Source organism: Typha latifolia, chromosome 1, assembly GCF_019914945.1.
Source record: "Typha latifolia isolate L0001 chromosome 1, TyphaL0001v2, whole genome shotgun sequence".
In the NCBI taxonomy this organism is placed as follows: domain Eukaryota; kingdom Viridiplantae; phylum Streptophyta; class Magnoliopsida; order Poales; family Typhaceae; genus Typha; species Typha latifolia.
In genome coordinates this window covers 8,754,844-8,775,923 of record NC_133086.1, presented here as the reverse complement: position 1 = coordinate 8,775,923, position 21,080 = coordinate 8,754,844, and the positions used below count along the sequence as shown (strand labels likewise).

Genomic DNA, 21,080 nt, shown 5'->3' with positions numbered 1-21,080 from the left:
GTTTTCTTTCTTGTTCTTTTCGAAAATAGCAATCTTTAGTATATATATATTTTCGTTTCGTTCTTGATGATAGAAAACGGTATAATTCGAAGTCAGTCGTTCAATTGCGAGAAGGAAAGAATGAAAATTGAGTAGCCAGCAGATGGCTATTGTTAATTTAAGAGAAAGTTGCAACCTTTACCAAGTTTTGTGGATATTCTCTCAATTTCTGTACAATTTCGATTGTTAAGATAGTGTATTTAGATGAAGTTGGTAGAAATCTACTTGGTGGTTTAGGATTTCTAAAAGACCAAATCAGATACGAGTTCTTTTCTTGTAGGTTGTGCGCCATCTTATTGCAGCTGGGCATGACGTTCACGTGGTTACCGGTGCTCCGGACTTTGTCTTCACCACCGAGATACAATCCCCCAATCTTCATATCCGCAAGGTTTTTGACACACACTTGGTTGATTTCTACTTAATAAACTTAAGTAGTTTTATACAAATAGTGTTTTGGACATTCTGCATTGCAGGTTTTGCTTGATTGCGGAGCTGTGCAAGCTGATGCTTTAACAGTGGATAGACTTGCCTCTTTGGAGAAGGTATAGTTTAGTTCTCTTCCCTCAGTTTTATTGTTCATTTCTTGTGTAAATGAGTCTTTGATAATCATTTGCTTCTCGATGGTCTTCATATTACTTACTTTCCTCTTCCCCAATCTGAGTGCAGTATCATCAGACAGCTGTGGTCCCACGAGACTCAATTTTGGCAACTGAGGTGGCATGGCTGAACTCGATGAAGGCTGATTTAGTGGTACTTGCATATATTCTTTCTATACATGATTGTCCGTTAGCATGGAATAAGTAAAATAAATAATGATGCACCGACAACATCTGTGGTATCTCATGTAGTCATGGTTTTTTAAAGAGGTTCATTCTTTATTGACATATGTATTGTTTGAAATGTCATTGTATTGGACAGGTCTCAGATGTTGTTCCTGTCGCATGTCGGGCAGCAGCAAATGCTGGAATTCGGTCTGTTTGTGTCACAAATTTCAGGTAACTATTAACTATGTTTATAACTGCCTCTTATGTTTGGTGTCATAGGTGTCCACTATATGTTTCATTACGCAAAAAATATAGGAGTAACCTAGTTATTGGTGGTCTCTAGATATAGTTTTTGTAATCTCCATCCTCAGTATTTGGTTGCACAATATGCAACTCCTAGGTGCTAATAATTTTTCTGTACTTCTGAAAAATATATTCTTTTAAAAGATGGAGGATTGAAGGGGCAGTGATAAAAGAGAAAAGGGAGGAAAGACACTCCGTGAGGACCTCAATTACACCCTATTGGAGCCTTGTAGGTGGTAATCACTCCCTGATACCCTCACTTCATCCCATCCATCCTGATCAGCACATCACCTATCCAATTTCCCAACAGAAGATCTCCCCCTGTCCAAATGAGTCCTTTATTTCTTTGCATAGATGTTCTTCCTTTTATTATCAAATGATCTGTTGATAGTTAAGATGGTCATTTAACAAATGCCTATACCCCACGAGTGGATTTAGGAGAGTTTGGATGGTTATATTGCACCCCAAAATTGTGAACAATCGTTAGAGAACATGTGATCAAATGTAGGCTAAATGAATTCAGCAATACAGAGAACAAAAACAAAATTGATCATAAAGTCTTATATTAAAATATAAGCAAGATCAAATCCAGTTTAGCTTAAACTTAACAAACCAACAAATTTGAAGTTTATAACCAAAAGATAAGACCAAAGAGAACAATGGATCTGACTACTAGACTTAGATCAATCAAGAAGATACTAAAGATAGGTCTAGGATTTAAGAATTCATAGATGGCTGCAGGATATAGGACCGAAATAAGGTATATAAATAATTAAATAGTAGCAGATTATGTTAGATCTAAGTCGAATGTGAATGAGAGTATTTAGCCTTAAGCCTTGCCTTCACGTTCAACTCAGGGTACTAATAGTTCTCGTTCTATTGTAGGAAATTCCTCAAGAGTCAAGACAACAAAAAAACATGATAATGGACCAGTGTGATAAGGTAGATTGATAAGAAATCTACAAGGATTGTGGGATATAGAGAGGAGATAAAGGAAGAAAACCCACAAGGACTATGGGAAAGAGTAATGTAGAATAAAGAGTAGAAAATAGAAAGTCCTGTGAAGAGGAAGAGTGAAATTATAGAGAGAAATATGATTCCTAGTTTGATTGGGTTTAGAGATATCCAAACCCCAAGTTAAAGTAAAAAAATCAATTCCAAGTCCATTTAGGAAAATTGAGTCCTACTAGATTTAAAAAATTGAAAAAATCAAATTTTGAAAACCGAAACCAAGTAGGAGATGAAAATTCCAATTCTACTCTAACTATAAAAACTGATATCAAGTCAGTGTGCGAAAATCTGAGTAACAGTAGAAAAGGGAAACTGAATACGAATATAAAACTTAAATCATGGCAAATACATGATCATAATTTTTATAACATAGAAGACCTGCCTCGAATAGAGAGGAAAAAAATATGGATCTGATCAACCTCATAGATTAGTCTATTTTATATTCAAAGTATAATTATAAGATTCACGTACAACCACTCTCATCATGCTCCAAAAGATCTCATGGATTGAAGTCTTTCTCTTGCTCAAACTTTATGCATTAATGAATTACTTAGTGAAATAGATCGCTCCTCATTAATTTTACTAAATATGATGTGGATCAAACTCTAGAACTATAGATGTTGATGCAGACAACTCAATTCAACCCCTTTGGTGCTTGATAATCAAACTTTGATGAATCCTAATTCATGAACATGCGTAGATTGCTCTCCACACTCTTTGGTATAAAGTATGCTCCACGAGGAAAGTAGGAACTCACTTATGATGAACTTGAAATTTCTCGAGTTCTGTCTAGATTGATTTTCCTTCTAACATCTGGTTTAACTCTTCCAAAGTGTTGCAAATTATAGACGATGTTTGACTAACACTTGGACTCAAATTATTTCTCACACAATGATAGAAATTTGAAACTCCTTTAGGTGAGGGATACTTGGATGGATGAATGCTTTGCTCTACCTCTGGATCTCTTAAAGAAGTATGGAAGAACCTATGCAATTTGTACTAGGAGAATCTCATAAGGAAATATCAAGTTTGAGTGGGTTTTAAAACTTAATTGGTGCGCACCCAGCTTTGAATTGCATAAGGACCGCAATACTGAACATGCTGATTTTGACTTGATTTTAATTCCATTTTTTAAATTTTCTTCGTATGAGTATTCTTTCATAAGTCATTTGTCTTGACTTAAACATTATAAAAATTTTACATCATATTTTGAAGTGTTTTGTTTCCACGAAATTGACACTATATAAATTTGGACTTACAAAAAGTTTTTGATAAGTTTCAAAAAGATGATTTCTTTCTAGTGGTTGCATATAGTCCATAAAGAAGGATGGAAGACCAAATGTTTTTTTGGAGGTCCAAAGGTTGAGAAGTTAATGAATTATATTGAGAAATCCAAAGGTTTTTTTTCGAATATCCAAAGATTTGAGAAGCTAAGCTATGTTGAAAAGTTCAAAGGTTGAGAAAAAGTCTTTTAAGAGTTTTCTTGAGGATTCCCAAAAGGTTGTGCTAACTCACTAACGTAGTCTTACCCAGCCATAATTGACTATCTAGTCTAGTAACTGATCCAATGGCCAAGCAAAATGGTGCGTACATCCCCTCACATTAGGCAAATATTATATTTATTTTAATAAAGCAAGTAAATAATTTAATTAGAAATTGATGTCACATCAGGATAGAAGGTAGATACTGTAGTTCTCCTATCTACACTTGTCTGCATCAACATCTATAGTTCTAGAGTTTGATCCACATCATATTTAGTAAAATTAATGAGGAGCGATCTATTTCACTAAGTAATTTATTAACGCATAAAGTTCGAGCAAGAGAAAGACTTCAATCCATGAGATCGTCTATCTCTATTAAACAAGATATGCAAATAAGATTTAAAAGTATGGTCCTCCCTATGGGTGTAGTCACTGCTAAATATGATTCCATAATCTCATGTGCAATAGGTAATAAGGAAAGAAAATCAGGTGAATCAAAAGAGTGTGAGGCTCTAGAGTCTATAAGGACTTTAGCTGGTATGGAAGAAAAAGATAATGTACCTTGCACCATGGATGGTGAGTGCTCAGCCTCTTCCTGCGTCAGGGTATAAATTCTTCCTTTATTCTCCGACCTCGCTCCTGGATTTCCGCTACTTGCTGGAGGCCTATTGTTTGCTGTGCAAGACTGGGACGGTCGATGCTGTTGATCCTACTGAGAAATCGGACGCCATCCCCCACGTGGTGCTCTGCAATCTCTCGGTAAGTGGCGGGGTCTTCCACAGTTGTCGCAGCTTCGGGGTACTCCATTGCACCTAACACTAGACGAATGGGGGCATCCACACCTCGTACAATTATTAAACTGACTCTGTTTGGGACCTCCCCCAGAAGGGTTTGGTCCACTCCCGGCCCTCAAGGGTTGTCTAGACGACTGACCACCTCCTTTGCTTTGCTCTTGGTACCCCCTCGGTTTCTTCTGTGGATGCTGCTGTTCTCGTTCTTGGCGAAGCTCCCCAATATTTCTCTCGACGAGGAGTGCCTTAGACACCATTTTTGGAAGTGTCTGACACTGGAATAGTGATATCCTATCTTTGATGGCTGGCCGCAACTTACCCTCGAAGAAGCTAACTTTCTCTTCCTCGCTCGCTGCTATATGTGGAACAAATCGCAACAGCTCGGTGAACTTCGCCTCAAAGTTCACCACAGACATGCTTCCTTGTCTTAGCTCAAAGAACTCATCATGTTTCTTTTTCTTTAAGGTCCGAGGATAGTACTTCTCGAAGAAAATCCTCTTAAAGTTTTCCTAGGTCAACTCCTTTTCTCATCCAATGTACTGGCGCTCAATCATCTGCCACCAATGCTTTGCCCGATCCTCAAACATATAGGTCGTCAAGGCAACCCTTTGATCCTCTGAACAATCCAATACTTGCAATACCTTCTCGATTCGCAGCAGCCATGCCTCTGCTTCAATCAGATCAGTAGTCCCTCTAAAGGCAGGTAGAGATGCCTTTAAACTTTTTTTCAAACACTGTACCCCTATCTAGACTAAAGGGCCTTGACTCTGATGTAGCTGGAGTCTGCGATGACTGTCCTCCAATGGCCTGAAGAAGGGTCTGAAGCACTGATACCACTGTATGAGTAGCAGGAACTGGGGCAGGAGTGGGGATTTGGGCAGGGGTAGGAGTCTGGATAGGAGTAGGAGCTTGGGTAGCAGCAGTTTCTGATCCCGAATAAGGAATATTTCTCTCGACGACGACGCGTATACATATTGCCCCTTCAAAATTTATAAATAAGATAAGAATAATTTTACTGAATATAATAAAAATTTCATAACGAACCTGAGCTTATGCCACCGGACCTCCACACAACACTAAGGGTGATTTAGGATAACAAAAAACCTGGCTCTGATACCAATATTGTCACGACCTGAAATAGGAATCATGACCGACCATGCATCTCAATATGCTTGAGATACACGAAGCCTTAATAATACTTTCTACGAGTACGATGGCAAATAAATAAATGAAATAAAAAATTGCTTTATTAAATTTCATACTAATTGCAATAAACATAAAATAATATTATTGTTTTTGAGTCTCTAACGAAATAAATAAATCTTCTAATCTAAAGCATAAAATTCAAAAGAGCGGAAAAGTAAATAGGTGAATCCTAAGTGGAGGTGGAGTCCGGGTACATTTCGCTCAGTCGCTCCGCTGACTATTACCTGAGATAGATAAATAAATACAAAAAAATGAATCTATGAGCCAACAACTATAGCTCAGTGAGTGGAATCCACTCGAAAACTAAATAAATTTTAAATCATATTAATGCTGAATAAAATTAAACTAAAAGCAACAATATCCATAACAATATGCAATATGCAATATGCATGCTTTTTAAATTATAACAATGATAACAATAGAAAGAGTTACAACTTGTAACCTTGCACGGTTTCAACATATTAACATCTTTTCAATATTTATACTGTCATATGTCTCAATGGGTCTAACCCTGTGGATCCATATCAACTAGAAGTCACCTCGAGATGACGCTCGGGACTTTTCTTAATAGCTGATCCGGTTAAGGTTATCAGATGGTATCACCATGTGATCAACACACTCTATCTTTTTCTCTAACCGTTGAGAGAAGTTAGAGTCACCTAGAAAATTTCTCATTCATCCTAGGACTGTTCTCTAACTTCGCCAGAGTCACCTAAACAAGTCACCGTAGTGATCTGATTTAGGACTTTCCCCTGGACTTCCAGATAGACTTGAGTCACCACAGAAAATCGCAAGCGATTTATACCGGGACTGTTCTCTAAGTCATACCAATACTAGTCTTATTTTTTTATTTTCACAAATTTCAATATTTGCACGAAGTCTGGTGATGCACTGAATATAATGATTAAATGCACACAGAAAATATAACAATTAAATTTTCGCATGTATAGATAAAATAAATAGATTTGCACACAGAAATTGTAGCAATTAAATTTTTGCACGTAAGGGTGAAATAGATAATTTGCATAGAAAATTTACATTGTCTGACAAATGTACGAAATATAATAAAATAAATATGTGAGTGAATCCACTCACCTGAGTCTAGGCAAGACAACCGAAATCTCAAATCTCTAGCGCATGTACTAAAATCACCACCTTAAATAATAAATAATAATAAAATTTTTAATTTGAATAATATCAATATTTTTAAAATTTAAAAAATAAAAAGAACTAAAATGGGTTTAATTTATCCATTGGATTGGGCTGGGCTACTGCTGGTCTGGCCCATTCCAAAAAATGAAGCCCGGCCAAAAGAAACTAATCGGGCTGGGCCAAGGCCCAGCCGAGAAAATGGATTGGGCTGCGGTTTAGCCCGCAGCCCATCCAATTTATTAGTTCGGGTTGGGTATGTGGATTCAAAATCCAAACCCGAACCCGAATTCAAAAGAAAAAGGGGTTGGCTCGGGTTAAACCCAAGCCCAACCCACCCCTTTTTCTCCCTTCTCGCGTCCGAAGCGAGGAAGGGAAGAAAATCAGAGAGAGTGGCCGTCGGTGACTTTGCCGGCGGCGGGTCACGATTGGCTCCATCTCTCTCTCCCTCTTTCTCTTTACTTCGTCGTCCTCATGAGGTGGAGGAGAACTCACCACCAACGGCCGACGCCGAGGCCAACGTCGATTGTAGCCACGAGGGCTCCCTAGAAGATATCACCGACACCGGGCTTGGAGCACGAAGCTTCCGGTGACGATGCGGTTGTGACCCAAAGCCGCCGGGCCGGTCGATTCGCCGGTGAAGCCGAAATCCCAAATTAGGTATTTTCGATTTTCTTTATTAAACTTTAATTAAAATTTATGGGTGGGAGAGGGCTTATCAACGAGTCGTATGGTGGTCTTTGATCGCTCCGGCGGCGCTCCGGCGATTCGATTCCATAGCGACGACTCCGACGGTGAGAACAAAAAAAGAAAACGAAGGAGGGGAAGAAGAGGAGGGGGAGGGGGCTGAGGGGATTAAGGGGAGAGAAAGAAAATTTAGGGTTTAATTTATAGATTAAGAGATGATCAAATCTAATCCGATTCGGATTAAATAAAATTCTTTTCTTTTTGCGCCTTGTCATGTGCCGGAGAGGGAGAGGGGAGGGGCTGCACGTGCAGAGCACGTGCACCCTCCTATCTCAACCACCCCAAATTTTTTTTTTCTGATTCTGACAGTTTGTCTTATAGTGATTCCCCTGTTTGTCTACAAATCCACAGTTTACATCTAATATTAACTCTAGTAACTAAGCAATTAGGGCTAAATGCAAATTTTGGGCTCTCTTTGGTACTGCCAATTACCTAAAAGCCAATAGAAATGAATGCATCTAAATGGTCAAAAGAAGGTCAGATTTAAACAATCATATCTTCTCCTATCTTTAACTCAATCATTTCTCGTCATAATTCACCAAAAAACTCATATTTTTACCCACAAATCCCCAATCAAAACCAAGGTTCTCTAAGGAAATTGTCATCTCTCTAAAGAAATAAATCCATTTCCTAAAATTACAAAATGAAACACAATAAAACTAACACGCGACCAGGGATCAAACCATGTACAAGATTTCACCAAAACCAATCGATCTTTACCAAATGGTAGGATGTAATTTTAAGTTCAAACATTGGGGGTCTTGTTTTAGATGGTGAAGATGCTGAGGAGGATCTAGTAGTACACCATATTTCAAAGTATCCTCCCCTTCCCTTTCGTCTCTCCTCGGAGATAAAAGATTCTCAAAATTAGTTTTGTGAGTCTCAGTATAGGTGAAGGGGTCTCATTTCTTGTCTTCTTGGTGTGTGGTCTCTAGATGAGGCTCGGTTAGGATTAGTAGGTTGGATACTTAGGTTACTTAGTTATTTATAAGTAGGTAAATGGATATCCGATATATAACTGGATACGGATATGAATCCGAGAATTTTATTGAATCTCTATCCGTATCCAAATTCGAATCCTAGAAGGATAGCAAACTTGCATTCATATTCGATCCGATTCGTATGCGGAAGCGGGTCGGGTTGGAATTAATTTGACCCATTTTATCCTTACACATTATAATATCAGCTTACTCAAAGATAACCATTTTTTGCGTAGTTTTGCTAGTAGGCTTGTTTCCCAAACCAAAAGAAGAAAATGAGGAGAAACATGGATTAGGAGAGGAGAACATTGATCCAAGGATGGGAACTTCAAGTCTTTTTCTATATTCTTAGTTTAGAAATCAAATCCGATATTCATCATTCTAGATTTAGCAAAATGAAGCTAGATTTATAATTGTGAGAATCATTCTACATAGATCTATCATTGTGTATTATATCTGTGTCAAATACTCCTCAAAATATAAGACATCAAAGGGAAAACATGATTTTCCTCAAATTCCGCCCTAAATTTCATAATTTCTGATTTCTATGTCAAATTATTCAAATTGTTTCAAAACTAGTGTAGGAACATGTTTGATTGACTCCATATGGATTGATTTGAACTAAGGTTCGAAAAATCTGGACCGGCCTTCTGAAAAAAAGATACGTATCGGCCGGATTGGATCAGATTTTTAATTACATAAAATTCTAAATATTATTTAAAAATGCAGAAAAATTTCTAAACATTTAGAAAATATGACATAAAATAAAAAATAATAATTATTCACATATGGGCCCTAAAAATTAACAAAAGTATAATTTACTCAAAAGTCAAAACTTCGATGAATACTGAGTTGGCTTTCATAAATTCTTGTCGTCGTTATCATAATCACCATAAGTTTAAAAATAGTAATGTCTAGGATTTGGTGCTCTAAAGAGTGATTGTATCATATCATTCATATCAAATGAATTTTGTTGCCTCTGAGGAGGATAATAATTAATATGTGGATCTTGTGTTTGACGATATTGAGGAGGATGATAACTAGTATATGGATTATGTGATTGTTATGAACCATAGTTCGTTGGAGTTCGCTAGAGTGAGATTTGCATCGTCAGAGTTTGTTGGAGCTAGATCTTTCCGTTAGAAAGTGAAAGTGAGAAAAAAGGCAAAAGAAGTGAAAGAGAGAGAGTGAGAAGAAAAGAGTAAAGAGAGAAAGGAAAGAGCTTAGGGACATCAATAGTTGATATCCTCGAGTCGTATTCAAATCAGATCCACAATGAATCTGGTCTGGTTTGATCAAAATCGGCCGATCCGGATCTGGATTGGCCGATCCCAGATCATTTCGGGATCGGCTAATCCGATGAACCTTGATTTGAACCCCAATTTTACAATTTTGGGTTAGAATTTCTACATAATTAGAAATTATTTGATGATATTATTTTTCCCAATTTATTTCACAAATTATGTAAATTTTGAAAACTAAAATGAGCAGATCATTTCATTAGACTCCAGTGATAGTATTAACCTAGTAAATCTATCTTCTAGCTATTCTTAAACTTAAATTTTGGCCCCTAAACTGAATTAAATAGTGCCAATTAATGTATGCGTTGAATTATGTATTTATTTGACTATCATTATATCTTTTCTTTAACAAAATAGATGTTTTACAACATTATCCAAGGATAATTGTCCTATTGTAGGCTTTAATAGCTATGTTGTAACCTAAAGTATGTTGAAAAACATATTTAGAACTTAGAAGTATGCCACTGTGCCGGTGGTACACCTAGTCATGCTGGATGGCTCAACACGACATGTACTGCTGGGCGCTAGCACGAACCACTGACACACATCACTGGCTTCAAATCCTTGGTTCAAAGTTTTAGCACCAAATGATTCATTCTAATCTTGATAAAAAGTGGGCAATACCAACTGTCTTTAAAGTTAGGGCTCCACGACTGAAACACAAGCAGTTCAGAAAGGAAGCCATTAATAAGTGTTACGAGATCTTTATCATGGAAAAAATAATTTTCTTCATCAATCTGAAAAATATTTGTGCAAACGCCACATCATCTACTCTTCTAAAGAAACAGAGATGAAATGAAACCATTGAGGGAAAATTTTGTTTCTTCTTTTCATCCTCATTGTTTTGCATCTATCAAGGAGTTAAGTTGAGAGTCAAAATAACAAAATGCTTTCGAGTTTCGACACAGTAAGTTTTCCATTATCACTCTCAGCATCCAAGCCTTCAATAATATAGGGTTGAGGGAGTACACTTCGAATTTATAAGATCTTTGAGAAATTTAATTTCCTCCCAGATTGTAATATGCTTTTAGTCAGTCCCCATGCGTTAGGTTTGAGGTTTTATTATGCTATAATGTATGTGTCCTTGCCTTTTTAGTATAGGAAGTAATGACACAGATGGCTAGATCTTCTAATCATTTTTCTATCTTTTGTAGTTGGGACTTCATATATGCAGAATATGTCATGGCTGCTGGACATCATCACCGTTCTATTGTTTGGCAGGTGCATGTCGAACCTTCTGTCTGTAACTTTTTTTGGTGATATCAATACAATTTCTTGGCCGTTAGAAGTTAAAACATGACTTTTGTGACTGAATTTATATATGTACTAAATGGTCTAAATAGTTCCCTTCTAAGTTTGAATTTATCTTCAAATTTACTTGCTAAGTTTCTTTCATAGTTGCATTCTCAGATAGGCAAATATCATCTTTAAGATGCATAGAAATGTGAAAATAACTCCAAATGGAGAAAACTTCTATGATTCTATCCATATCTTTCCTCGTAACTCTTTTTGTTGTGATTTTCACAGTTCTCATGCAGATGCAGATTCTTATGAGAATATGAGGTCCAACAATCTTTATAGAAAAAACTTTCTTCCTAAAGTACTACTATATTTGGACAGGGCACAGATTTTGTCTGATATATATATATATAGCGCCATAGTGGAAGGCGGGCGGACAAGGCAGTCTAGCCTTTTTAATATAACAAAATAAAAAGATAAAATAAATATATATAATACAGATATATAATATACATTATATACTTATATGTAAGTTATAACCAATATAGTACATACAAAAATTTTAATAGTGTACTAAACCAAAATACTAAATAACATAATCATAATTCACAATGATAATACCAAATTAACAATTAGCAAGTTCACAACAGAAACATAGAAAATTAAGTAAACTAAAGTATTTAACAATTGGAAAAATAATAGATTACCAATCAAATTAACAGACTAAGTGATTAACAGATTAAACCAATTTAACATATTAGCAGATAATTACTTATTTACTTCAATTAATTTCTTTAACAAAATGATGGATAATTACTTCAATTAATTTCTAAACTTAAGAACTATTATATTAACTGATTAAGACAGAAGTGAAAGAGATTAACTGCTGATTGCTAGCAAAAACCCTTCGATGAGAGACTGAGAGAGTGGGACCAAGAGGGTGAGACTGTGAGAGAGGGAGTGAGAGAAAGGGAGTGAGAGAGAGAGGGAAAGAGGATAGTGGACACCATACTCAGCTGCCGATCATCGTTCGCTTTGTCATTGTTCCTGCACGTTGCCACAAGCCGTAGCCTTAGTTGCCTCGTCGCTGGCTACCATCGGCTGTGGAAGGGAGAGTTGGAGAGGATGATTGGAAAAGGGTTAGGGATTTAGGATTTTACTATTAGCGAGATGGAGGGGAGCGAGCAGCAAGAGAGAGAGGAGTTTTTGTATAATGGTTAATGAGTTAGTTTTTTGAATGAATAATCCTTCATCTAACCTGATAAGACGGATTGGCTGGCCAAACCGCCAGCTCGCCAAGGCGGCTGATCGCCTTGGACGAGTGACAAGGGGAATGGCGGGGCAACCGGTGCACCGCCCCACCATGACGGCCGCCTTTTCCACTTTTCAATACATTGATATATATATATATATATTGAGTATTTGACAGGTATTTGTATTTAAAGTTGTCTCTTAGTATAGTAAATGCCGTTTTCTTCATATCACATAACTAACTCCCCTAAACATTTTGACAACTTGAGAGTAACTTTTGCACAGCAGGCTCCTCCAGCTTTAATATTCACTTTTGGTTGGTCTTTGATCCTCGTAAGCTTTAAATCCACTATGTCGTGGACATTTTGATTCCTCTCTTCTTCTTTTTTTCTTTTTTTTGTGGCTTTTGTAGATGTACGGAGTTTTGAAATGGTTCCTAAACAACTATGAATCCTAATTATTTGGGGTTGATTGTATGGATCCTTTTCCTTTTGGCTCTATTGATATATGGTTCGTTGTTAAATTGAATGCCATCATGTCTTTTCTTACTACTTCCCACGTCATTTTTTACCTTCCTTCTTAGGCACCTTTTATCTTAATGATTAATAATAATAATCAACATGCTCATAACGTGAATAAAAAGCACAAATAATAATAATATAATTAACAAGCTGATAACATGCTCAATTTTATTATGCGGAACTTCTCAATCTTAGTAAATACCATATTTTAATTTTTGGGTTATGCCTGTCGATCCACATACCTCGAAATGGTGCTCGGATCTTTTTTCATAATTGATCCGATTAGGACTATTAGGATGTGTCATTATATTATATACACCATATATTTTTCACAAACTGTAGAGTTATCTTCGGAAGATTTTGTTATTGTTGATATTTCAGCTAGTATTGTGTTACCACATATTAAGTTCAATGCGGTTGAGGTCTTAATGGTTGTGCACAAGAGCTCTTTTGCACATGTTAGATGCTGATAATAGTAGCATTGTTTCATCTTTTATCTTGTCGATTCAGAAACACCTTCCTTTGCACGAGAATCTTGTAGGAATATGTCTTTTTCTTTTATGCCTCGTTTTCTATGTTATAAAAATAGATCAGCAGCCTTTACACTTATTTCCATTGTAACTAAGTGTAAGAGATTCTGCTTGATATATCCTTTAGGAGTATTATGTTAGATGTTATTTTTCATATATCCACTGCTAAATAACATTCCTTCCATTCCTTTTATTGTTTTATTTGCATCATATGACTGCTTACATGGATTAATATTCTATTTCTGCCATAATGTACTTTAGGTTGTTAAAAATGTTAACGAAGGAATATGATCTAAGTATGTTTGCCTTATTCTAAGAAAATCCAGGCATACTGATGCACACATATTCATTCTTATATGAGTTATTGCAGATTGCTGAAGATTATTCTCATTGTGAATTTTTACTCCGGCTTCCTGGATATTGCCCTAGTATGTGAAATTACATTCTTTTAGTTCTGGCTTCATTTAATTATATTGAACATTTGAAGTTGCCTTACTTGGCTTTCTTCTGTTTTTTTTATTCTCTTTTGAATTAAATGAAGATTAAGTACTCTGGTTTTCTAAGTAGACGAAATTTTCAGATAGTGTCCAATACTCACTTCTCTCCAGAAACACCAAAGAACTTGTCAAACTACAAGAAAACAAATTTTTTTTGTAGTTCCTTCACCCCAGATTTCCACTCTCCCCAGGCTACCTTTGCACCTAAACACACCTTGCAGCAATATAATTCTGAGAAGTATGATATTATGTCATCCTACAGCTTTTATCTATCTGACCTTAATGATATTATTTTCTGCAGTGCCAGCTTTCCGGGATGTCATTGATGTACCTTTAGTTGTCAGGAGGATACATAAATCTCGATCTGAGGTGGATGTAGCACTCCTAGAAAGATTTTTGCTAGATTTTCACAACAATGGTTTTTTTTGCTTTTTCTTAAGATATTTTAATTTATTCAGGTGCGCAAGGAACTTGGAATTGGCGACACTGTGAAAGTAGTTATTTTTAATTTTGGGGGTCAGGTAGGTGATAAAATGAATATAATCAGAAACCTTAATAGTTTTGTCTTGCTCCTTATTTCAAGAGGATAGAGATATATATTTACATGGCGAATTCTTATGCAGCAGGTCTAATGGAAATCCATACTTAAATTTCATAAAGAAAAAGCACATTATGTCTGTTTTGTGTATCAGTCCAAATCCCACCTTTTTGCTGTTTTATCTCAACTAGTGGATCAGTCGGCACAACTTTCTGCCTCAGTCCTCCACACAAGTAATTTACAATTAGATAATGTCATACTGAATTCTACTTGAGAAATAGGGAAATTTGAGATAAATAGATTCTTAATGTATTTGGCGCTAAGTTTTAGCCAACTATGATGACATAAGAGTACTGAATACCATAGTTTCCAATTTCGGCCGAAACGGATCGGGATCGGCTATAGCCGATCCTGTTTGCAGCAGGCAGCTATCAGCAGCAGCTGAGCTGATAGCTGCTGCTGACAGCAGTAGCTAGAGAGAGAGGGAGAGAGAGAGGAAAAGAGGAAGAGAGAGAGAGGGAGAGAAAGGGAGAGAGGGAGAGAGAGAGAGAGGGAAAAAGGAAGAGAGAGTGAGGGAGAGGGAAAGATAAAAAAAAGAGGGTGAGAGAGAGAGAGAGAAAGATAGAAAAAAAGAGAAATTGTGGGAGAGAATGGATACTTCAAACTAACAGTTAGGGATAGGAAAGAAGAGAGGGAGGAAGAGATATTTTTACTTTTTAGGCTTTATATGTGAGTAATTATTATTTCTTATTTTCTTATAATTTTTTCTAAATTTTTAGAAATTTCTCAACATTTTTAATAATATTTAGAATTTTATTTAATTAAAATAGTCTGATTTGATACAGGCGGTCGATACGGCCGATACGTATCATTTTTCCGGACGGCCGATCCCGATTCCGATACTGATTTTTGGAACCTTGCTGGATACGTGCTCTACTTGTTTAGAGCATGTGAGAGAAGTCATGGACCATCAGGCTTTTGAGAGTAATGAGAATGAATGAAAAGGGAATACAAAGAGAAAAATGTCAAATACTAAGGCTGTATTCACTTGTAATAAGGGTGGAGTAGCTATAGCTATTCTAATTTCTAATACTAGAAGAAGAGAGTTGATACTAGTATAAGCTATTCTAATGTTTAGTAAAATACTAGTATAAGGAATAATAATTATATTTGATTGGACATAAAGTTGATATTTAAGTATTGAAGAATAATAAAATTGTATTAGAAATTAATGATGTTTTAACCAAATAATGAAAATACACTTGAGTATATGTTAAAGTAGTTGTAAATAGAATTTTTCTAAAATAACATTATTTTTGTTTAAAACTGTGAACTTAAAATACTCTATATACCCACATGATAAAGAAATAACTATGCACTGCCAAGTACTATATGGTTATAAGTCTACATTGTAGTGAAATGATCTCCTACTCTTTATATAAAATAATCATACACTAGATAAAGAGGCACTACGAGGGTTATAAACCCGCACTAGAATAAAAATGCACTAGATGATATAAAGAGGAACTACGAGGTAATACAAAATTATAAGCTCGCATTCTATGTAAAATAACTATGCACTTGAGAAAATAAAAAGACTATGAGGTAACACGGGGTTATAAGCCCGCACTCTATATAAAATAATTATACACTAGAAGAAATAAATAAACACTGCAGGCTAATATATAGTTATAAGCTCGCACTACGATGTGGTTTGGGGTTATAAGTTTACACTGCAATGTAATGCGATGTTATAAGCTTGCACTGCGAGAAAAGTGTGTGGGTTTAATATTTTTTATTTTAATTTTTGTATAATTTACTAGTTTGAAAAAAAATAAAATCTCACCTTTAGGTGAGATAACTAATATTTAAAAGAAGAAATATATGAGAGAGAAAACCTAATTTGTATCTGAGATAACCGATATTTAATAAAAGAGATAGTGGAGAGAGAGAATCTCAACTGTAGCTGAGGTAATGTGTAAATGCTATCTAATCTAGAGGAAAAATAGTAATTATGGGTTATCATTAATTTTCTTTTAAAAGTTAAATGGAATAAGATGAGAGAGAATGATAAATTACTATACTAGAATAAAGTAAGATGTTTACACAAGAATAAGGAGGATGCTTATTCTAGAATAAACTTATTTTTATTCCACAAGTGAATAGGGGCTAAAAATGTATCTTTTCATGCATTGAGCATGAGGCCAGAATAGGAATTTCTCTTTGTTATTCCCAAAGCCTTCGCTCACTTCATGAATAACTTTTTTTTATTCCAGAATATAACACTTTACTCTAGAGTAACAGCTAACACCATAATAATCTCATTTTAGAATACAAACACTATTCATCAAAATTACATATTATAACACACTAACTTAATTACTAATTTATCCTTGATATCTATTCTATTAACCTACTTTATATCAAATCAAAAGGTATTCATGATAATTCCATAAAAAACAGAACACTTTTTTTTTCATCTTTTCCTTCACTTTATATTACATCAAAGGTAATCATTACACTTTTATCAAAACACAAGTGAATACAAGAATTGTTATTCTTGGAATTAAGACCTCATTTTGGGAATAACAAAGAGGAATATCTATTTTAAAATTGATCTTATTCCTAAAGTAAACGATGCTAAAATAAAGTCTGTATTCCAGGAATAGTTATTTTTTATGTTTACTTGTATTTTGGAATAATGGTATAATAATTACCTTTGATAGAATATAAAGTGAAGGAAAAGATGAGAAAATTTTGTTTTGTTTTTTATGAAATTACTATGAATGCTCTTTAATTTGATATAAAGTAGGTTGATGGGATAAATTTTAACGGTAAATTAGTAATTATATTGGTATGTGGTATATTATATAATTTGGATAGACAGTATTTATATTTTGGAATGAGATTATTATCATGTTTATTTGTTATTCCAGAATAGTGAGTTGTATTTTGGAATGAAAAAAAGTTATTTCTGAAGTGAACGGGAAATTAGATAGTTAGAGCTTAAACTCATTTAGCCCACTTTCTCGCTCAAAACCAAAGATTCTCGCTCAATTGCTCAATTTTAATCATATATTTGGGATAAGACAAGTGGGTGGTAGGAGAGAGGAATATTTATTTTTTGACATGTCATGTGACACAATTTTATTAAATTAAGGGTAAAATTGTATCTGAGCTTATGTACATAATAAGATGCAATAGCTACTACAATGTTTCTGATCAAATTTAGGGATAATCCTATGTTTGGTTACAAATCTAGAGTAACGCTCCTTTATCTAGATTCTAGATTAAGGAATCCCCTAACCAACAACCAAACATGGCCTAGGAGTTTTTCTGAGATTCTAGGAGGTTTAGGCAGCACTGTAACCTGACTTATTCTGTTCCAAATTAACTACCTAGACTAACAACCAATCCAATGGTCAAACAAAATGGTGCAGACATTCCACGCAGATTAGGCTAATAACCTAATATTATAATTGTTCAACACTACCCTAGTATTATAATTGTTCAAATGAAGTAAGTAAATATAGTAAATAATCTAATTGGACATTGATGTCACATCATATTCCCTTTGTCAAATACTCAAATGCAGCGATTTGATCCTTGATCTTGTCATGTTGAAAGGAAGCAAAAAGTTTACTTTGCATGAGTCAACCTAGTGCTGCATGTATTGTTGAGTAATATGGACTGTGTGCATGATTCAGCTGTTACGCAAGTTCATGAAGGTGCCAGAGGAACCTAGTTAGTCTTTGTCTAGACTCCCATAATCAGGATTTAGTTTTAGCCAAGTCTATATGGGATTTATTTTATATAAGTCATTTCTTTCTGGTATTGTGTTACTCTTTATTTGAGTTATTTCTATCTTTTTTTTTCGACTTTATGAATTGGATAATTGACAAGTTAATTGTGACATTATGTTATTAAACTGACAAAAGTTTTGGCCAGTATCTTCTGTGGCAAAAGTTATAAACAGGCACTTGGTCGATATTTCTGTTTTCAAAGTATGACCTTTTCGATTATCATTTACAACTTATACTGTCCCCATATGAAAAAAAAGAACTTGTTTGACCTTCTAATGAATTCTCACACTTTTGGGAAGTTCTTTGATAATATCCTAATAAGTTGAGGTCTTTGACATATTTGATCTGTACCTTTGTGGAGTCGTTGCTTTTGCCATAGTATCTTTTATGTTGAAGAGTTAAATTCATGAGGATAATGATACCAGTGCCAGATCATCATTTTCCCTTTTAGATATCAGTCATTGTTGTTGATGTTGCCTCTTCTATTCTTTATTGGCAAGGCTATGAACTAACTCACAGCCTTTTATGTCTTTATGTGATGCAATGTCAATCCTTGTCTGTGTTCCAGCCAGCAGGATGGAAACTGAAGCAAGGCTGGTTACCAGATGGTTGGCTATGTCTGGTATGGTTTAGTTGCATATAATAATAATGAAGGTGTTCTTTTCTTCATGCTGTGTGATTATTGATTCTTGACCGCACCTGCATACCTGAAACTATAATAATGTCAATGAAGGTCTGCGGTGCATCAGATAACCAAGAGCTTCCTCCAAATTTTATTAAACTTGCGAAGGATGTGTACACACCTGATCTAATAGCAGCATCCGACTGCATGCTAGGTAAAACATTGATATAGGTACAATGAAATATAATTATTTTGTTGGTTATGTTAAGCTATATAATAATTTTGTTCTTTATATGTATCCACTGTTTAGGGAAAATTGGGTATGGCACTGTCAGTGAAGCTTTGGCATATAGGTTGCCATTTGTTTTTGTGCGCAGAGACTATTTTAATGAAGAACCATTTTTAAGAAATATGCTTGAGGTAATATGTCTCCTGTCACATTGCAACCAAAGAGTGATATATATATTTGACTTCCTCAGATCTGCCTTGGTATAGAATGATTGAATCTGTCTTGACATTTTCTGATCCTCTTTTCTTTAATCTTGTCTTTGTGAGCAGTATTACCAAGGTGGTGTTGAGATGATTAGAAGGGATTTGCTTACTGGACACTGGAAACCTTATCTTGAGTGTGCACTGACTCTTCATCCCTGTTATGAGGGAGGAATTAATGGTGGTGAGGTATTCTTTTTGCTAATTTTCACAGCATTCCTTGGAATTGTATTTCAGTGAACCTCTCTTCTTGGTCCATCTGTTTTCATTTCGTGAACTGCCTTATTATATGTTAAAATAAGAATTAAGCACTACATAAAACGTTGATTCAGACTTACTGTGAATAAGCACAAAGTAACCACAAACAGACTCCTGTTTCTTCTTCAATTAAATGTGGTGTATGAATATCAACTGTGTTTGTTTATTTTCCATTTTATCTATTGATTCTCTCAGGTGGCAGCCCGCATACTACAAGATACTGCTGTTGGAAAGAAGTACGCTTCTGACAAGGTGTGCTATTATTAGATTGATCTTATATTTTTACTGGATTAGAGATTATAAAGTATCTATACTACTTCGAGATACTACATGTGCCTGATAAATTGATTGTAGAAAGACAAGTTCTACATCATACTATTGTTATTTATTTTGTGGTTGGTTTCTTTGTTTCCTATCTCCCTTGATTGTGCACTTTATCAGCATTAAATTCATACCTTCTGTTTTACTTATATTATTACTCCTAACATGTACAGGATAACACTATACTTCTCATTGATTTTGTAATAATTTAAAATGTTCCCTCCCTTGACCCCATGTAGGCAAGAGCCTCACGCATTTGAGATTTGAGAAGGGTTGTGTGTGAGCATCAGATTGGATGGGTGTTATCAGACATTATTCTATTGAAATGCAATATACATATCGATTTTTTACTTTCTGAGCAATATTTAAATGTCATGTTTGCAAAAGCACTAGGATATTATTATTTGAGTTACGCCTATTTTACATTTTGATGCTCTGTATTCTTAGTGAATATTTCTTCAACTTCTTGCTGATCTCCATTCTCCATCCTCTGTGCTTCTTCACTGAGCTTACTTGTTTTGCACTTCATGGATTTAGTTGAGTGGAGCGAGGCGATTGCGTGATGCCATAGTACTCGGGTATCAACTTCAAAGAGCTCCTGGCAGAGATGTGGGTATTCCTGATTGGTATTCTCGTGCGGAAAATGAAATTGGTCTTCGTCCTATATTACCCAGTCTTGAGGAATCTGGGACTGCATCTCTTGTTGAATCGTGAGTTCTGTAGTATCTATTTGTATCTTTTTCCTTCTTTCTTTCTTTCTTTCTTTCTTTGTATATATTTTTTAATTTAAGTGCTACCTCTATGTTTGAAGTTGACTATGGAATATACCTCTTGCAAGATGTTTTGAGGACTTTGAGATACTTCATGGTGATTTACAAGGTTTGTCTGATACGATGGCTTTCCTGAAGAGTCTATCTGGACTTGATTGTGGAACTGACCCTAAGAGTCCTGAGAAGCGCCAATTACGGGAGCGAAATGCTGCTGCCGCACTCTTTAATTGGGAGGTTCTCCACTGGCCAACCTTTTCTTTTTCTTACTTTTCTTGTGTATGCTGGTCCAGATCAACACTTTACTTTTTATTGCTAGTTTTCTTGTCACAAAAGATTGATGCAAATTTGGTATCTGAGAAATTCCGCTAGTTCATTTTGATGACCTGTATCATCTCACTCCCTACTTGTTGGAAAATGAGCCACGATGCCTATTTTATGCAATAACAGAAAAAATCACAATTTGATGTCT

At 35.4% G+C, this 21,080-nt stretch overlaps 1 protein-coding gene across 1 annotated transcript in view; it reads left to right on the top strand.

Moving 5' to 3' along the window:
• The window catches only part of LOC140796033 (L-arabinokinase-like), a 49,001-nt gene that overhangs the window by 345 nt on the left and 27,576 nt on the right, over positions 1–21,080 (top strand). Inside the window, exons 2-16 of the mRNA XM_073148909.1 lie at positions 320–427; positions 513–581; positions 706–789; positions 958–1,034; positions 10,927–10,993; positions 13,684–13,741; positions 14,112–14,179; positions 14,269–14,331; positions 18,720–18,773; positions 18,885–18,987; positions 19,084–19,193; positions 19,332–19,451; positions 19,716–19,772; positions 20,379–20,551; positions 20,680–20,845. Of these exons, the coding sequence (XP_073005010.1) occupies positions 320–427; positions 513–581; positions 706–789; positions 958–1,034; positions 10,927–10,993; positions 13,684–13,741; positions 14,112–14,179; positions 14,269–14,331; positions 18,720–18,773; positions 18,885–18,987; positions 19,084–19,193; positions 19,332–19,451; positions 19,716–19,772; positions 20,379–20,551; positions 20,680–20,845 (1,377 nt within the window). The remainder of the gene's footprint in view (positions 1–319; positions 428–512; positions 582–705; positions 790–957; positions 1,035–10,926; positions 10,994–13,683; positions 13,742–14,111; positions 14,180–14,268; positions 14,332–18,719; positions 18,774–18,884; positions 18,988–19,083; positions 19,194–19,331; positions 19,452–19,715; positions 19,773–20,378; positions 20,552–20,679; positions 20,846–21,080) is intronic.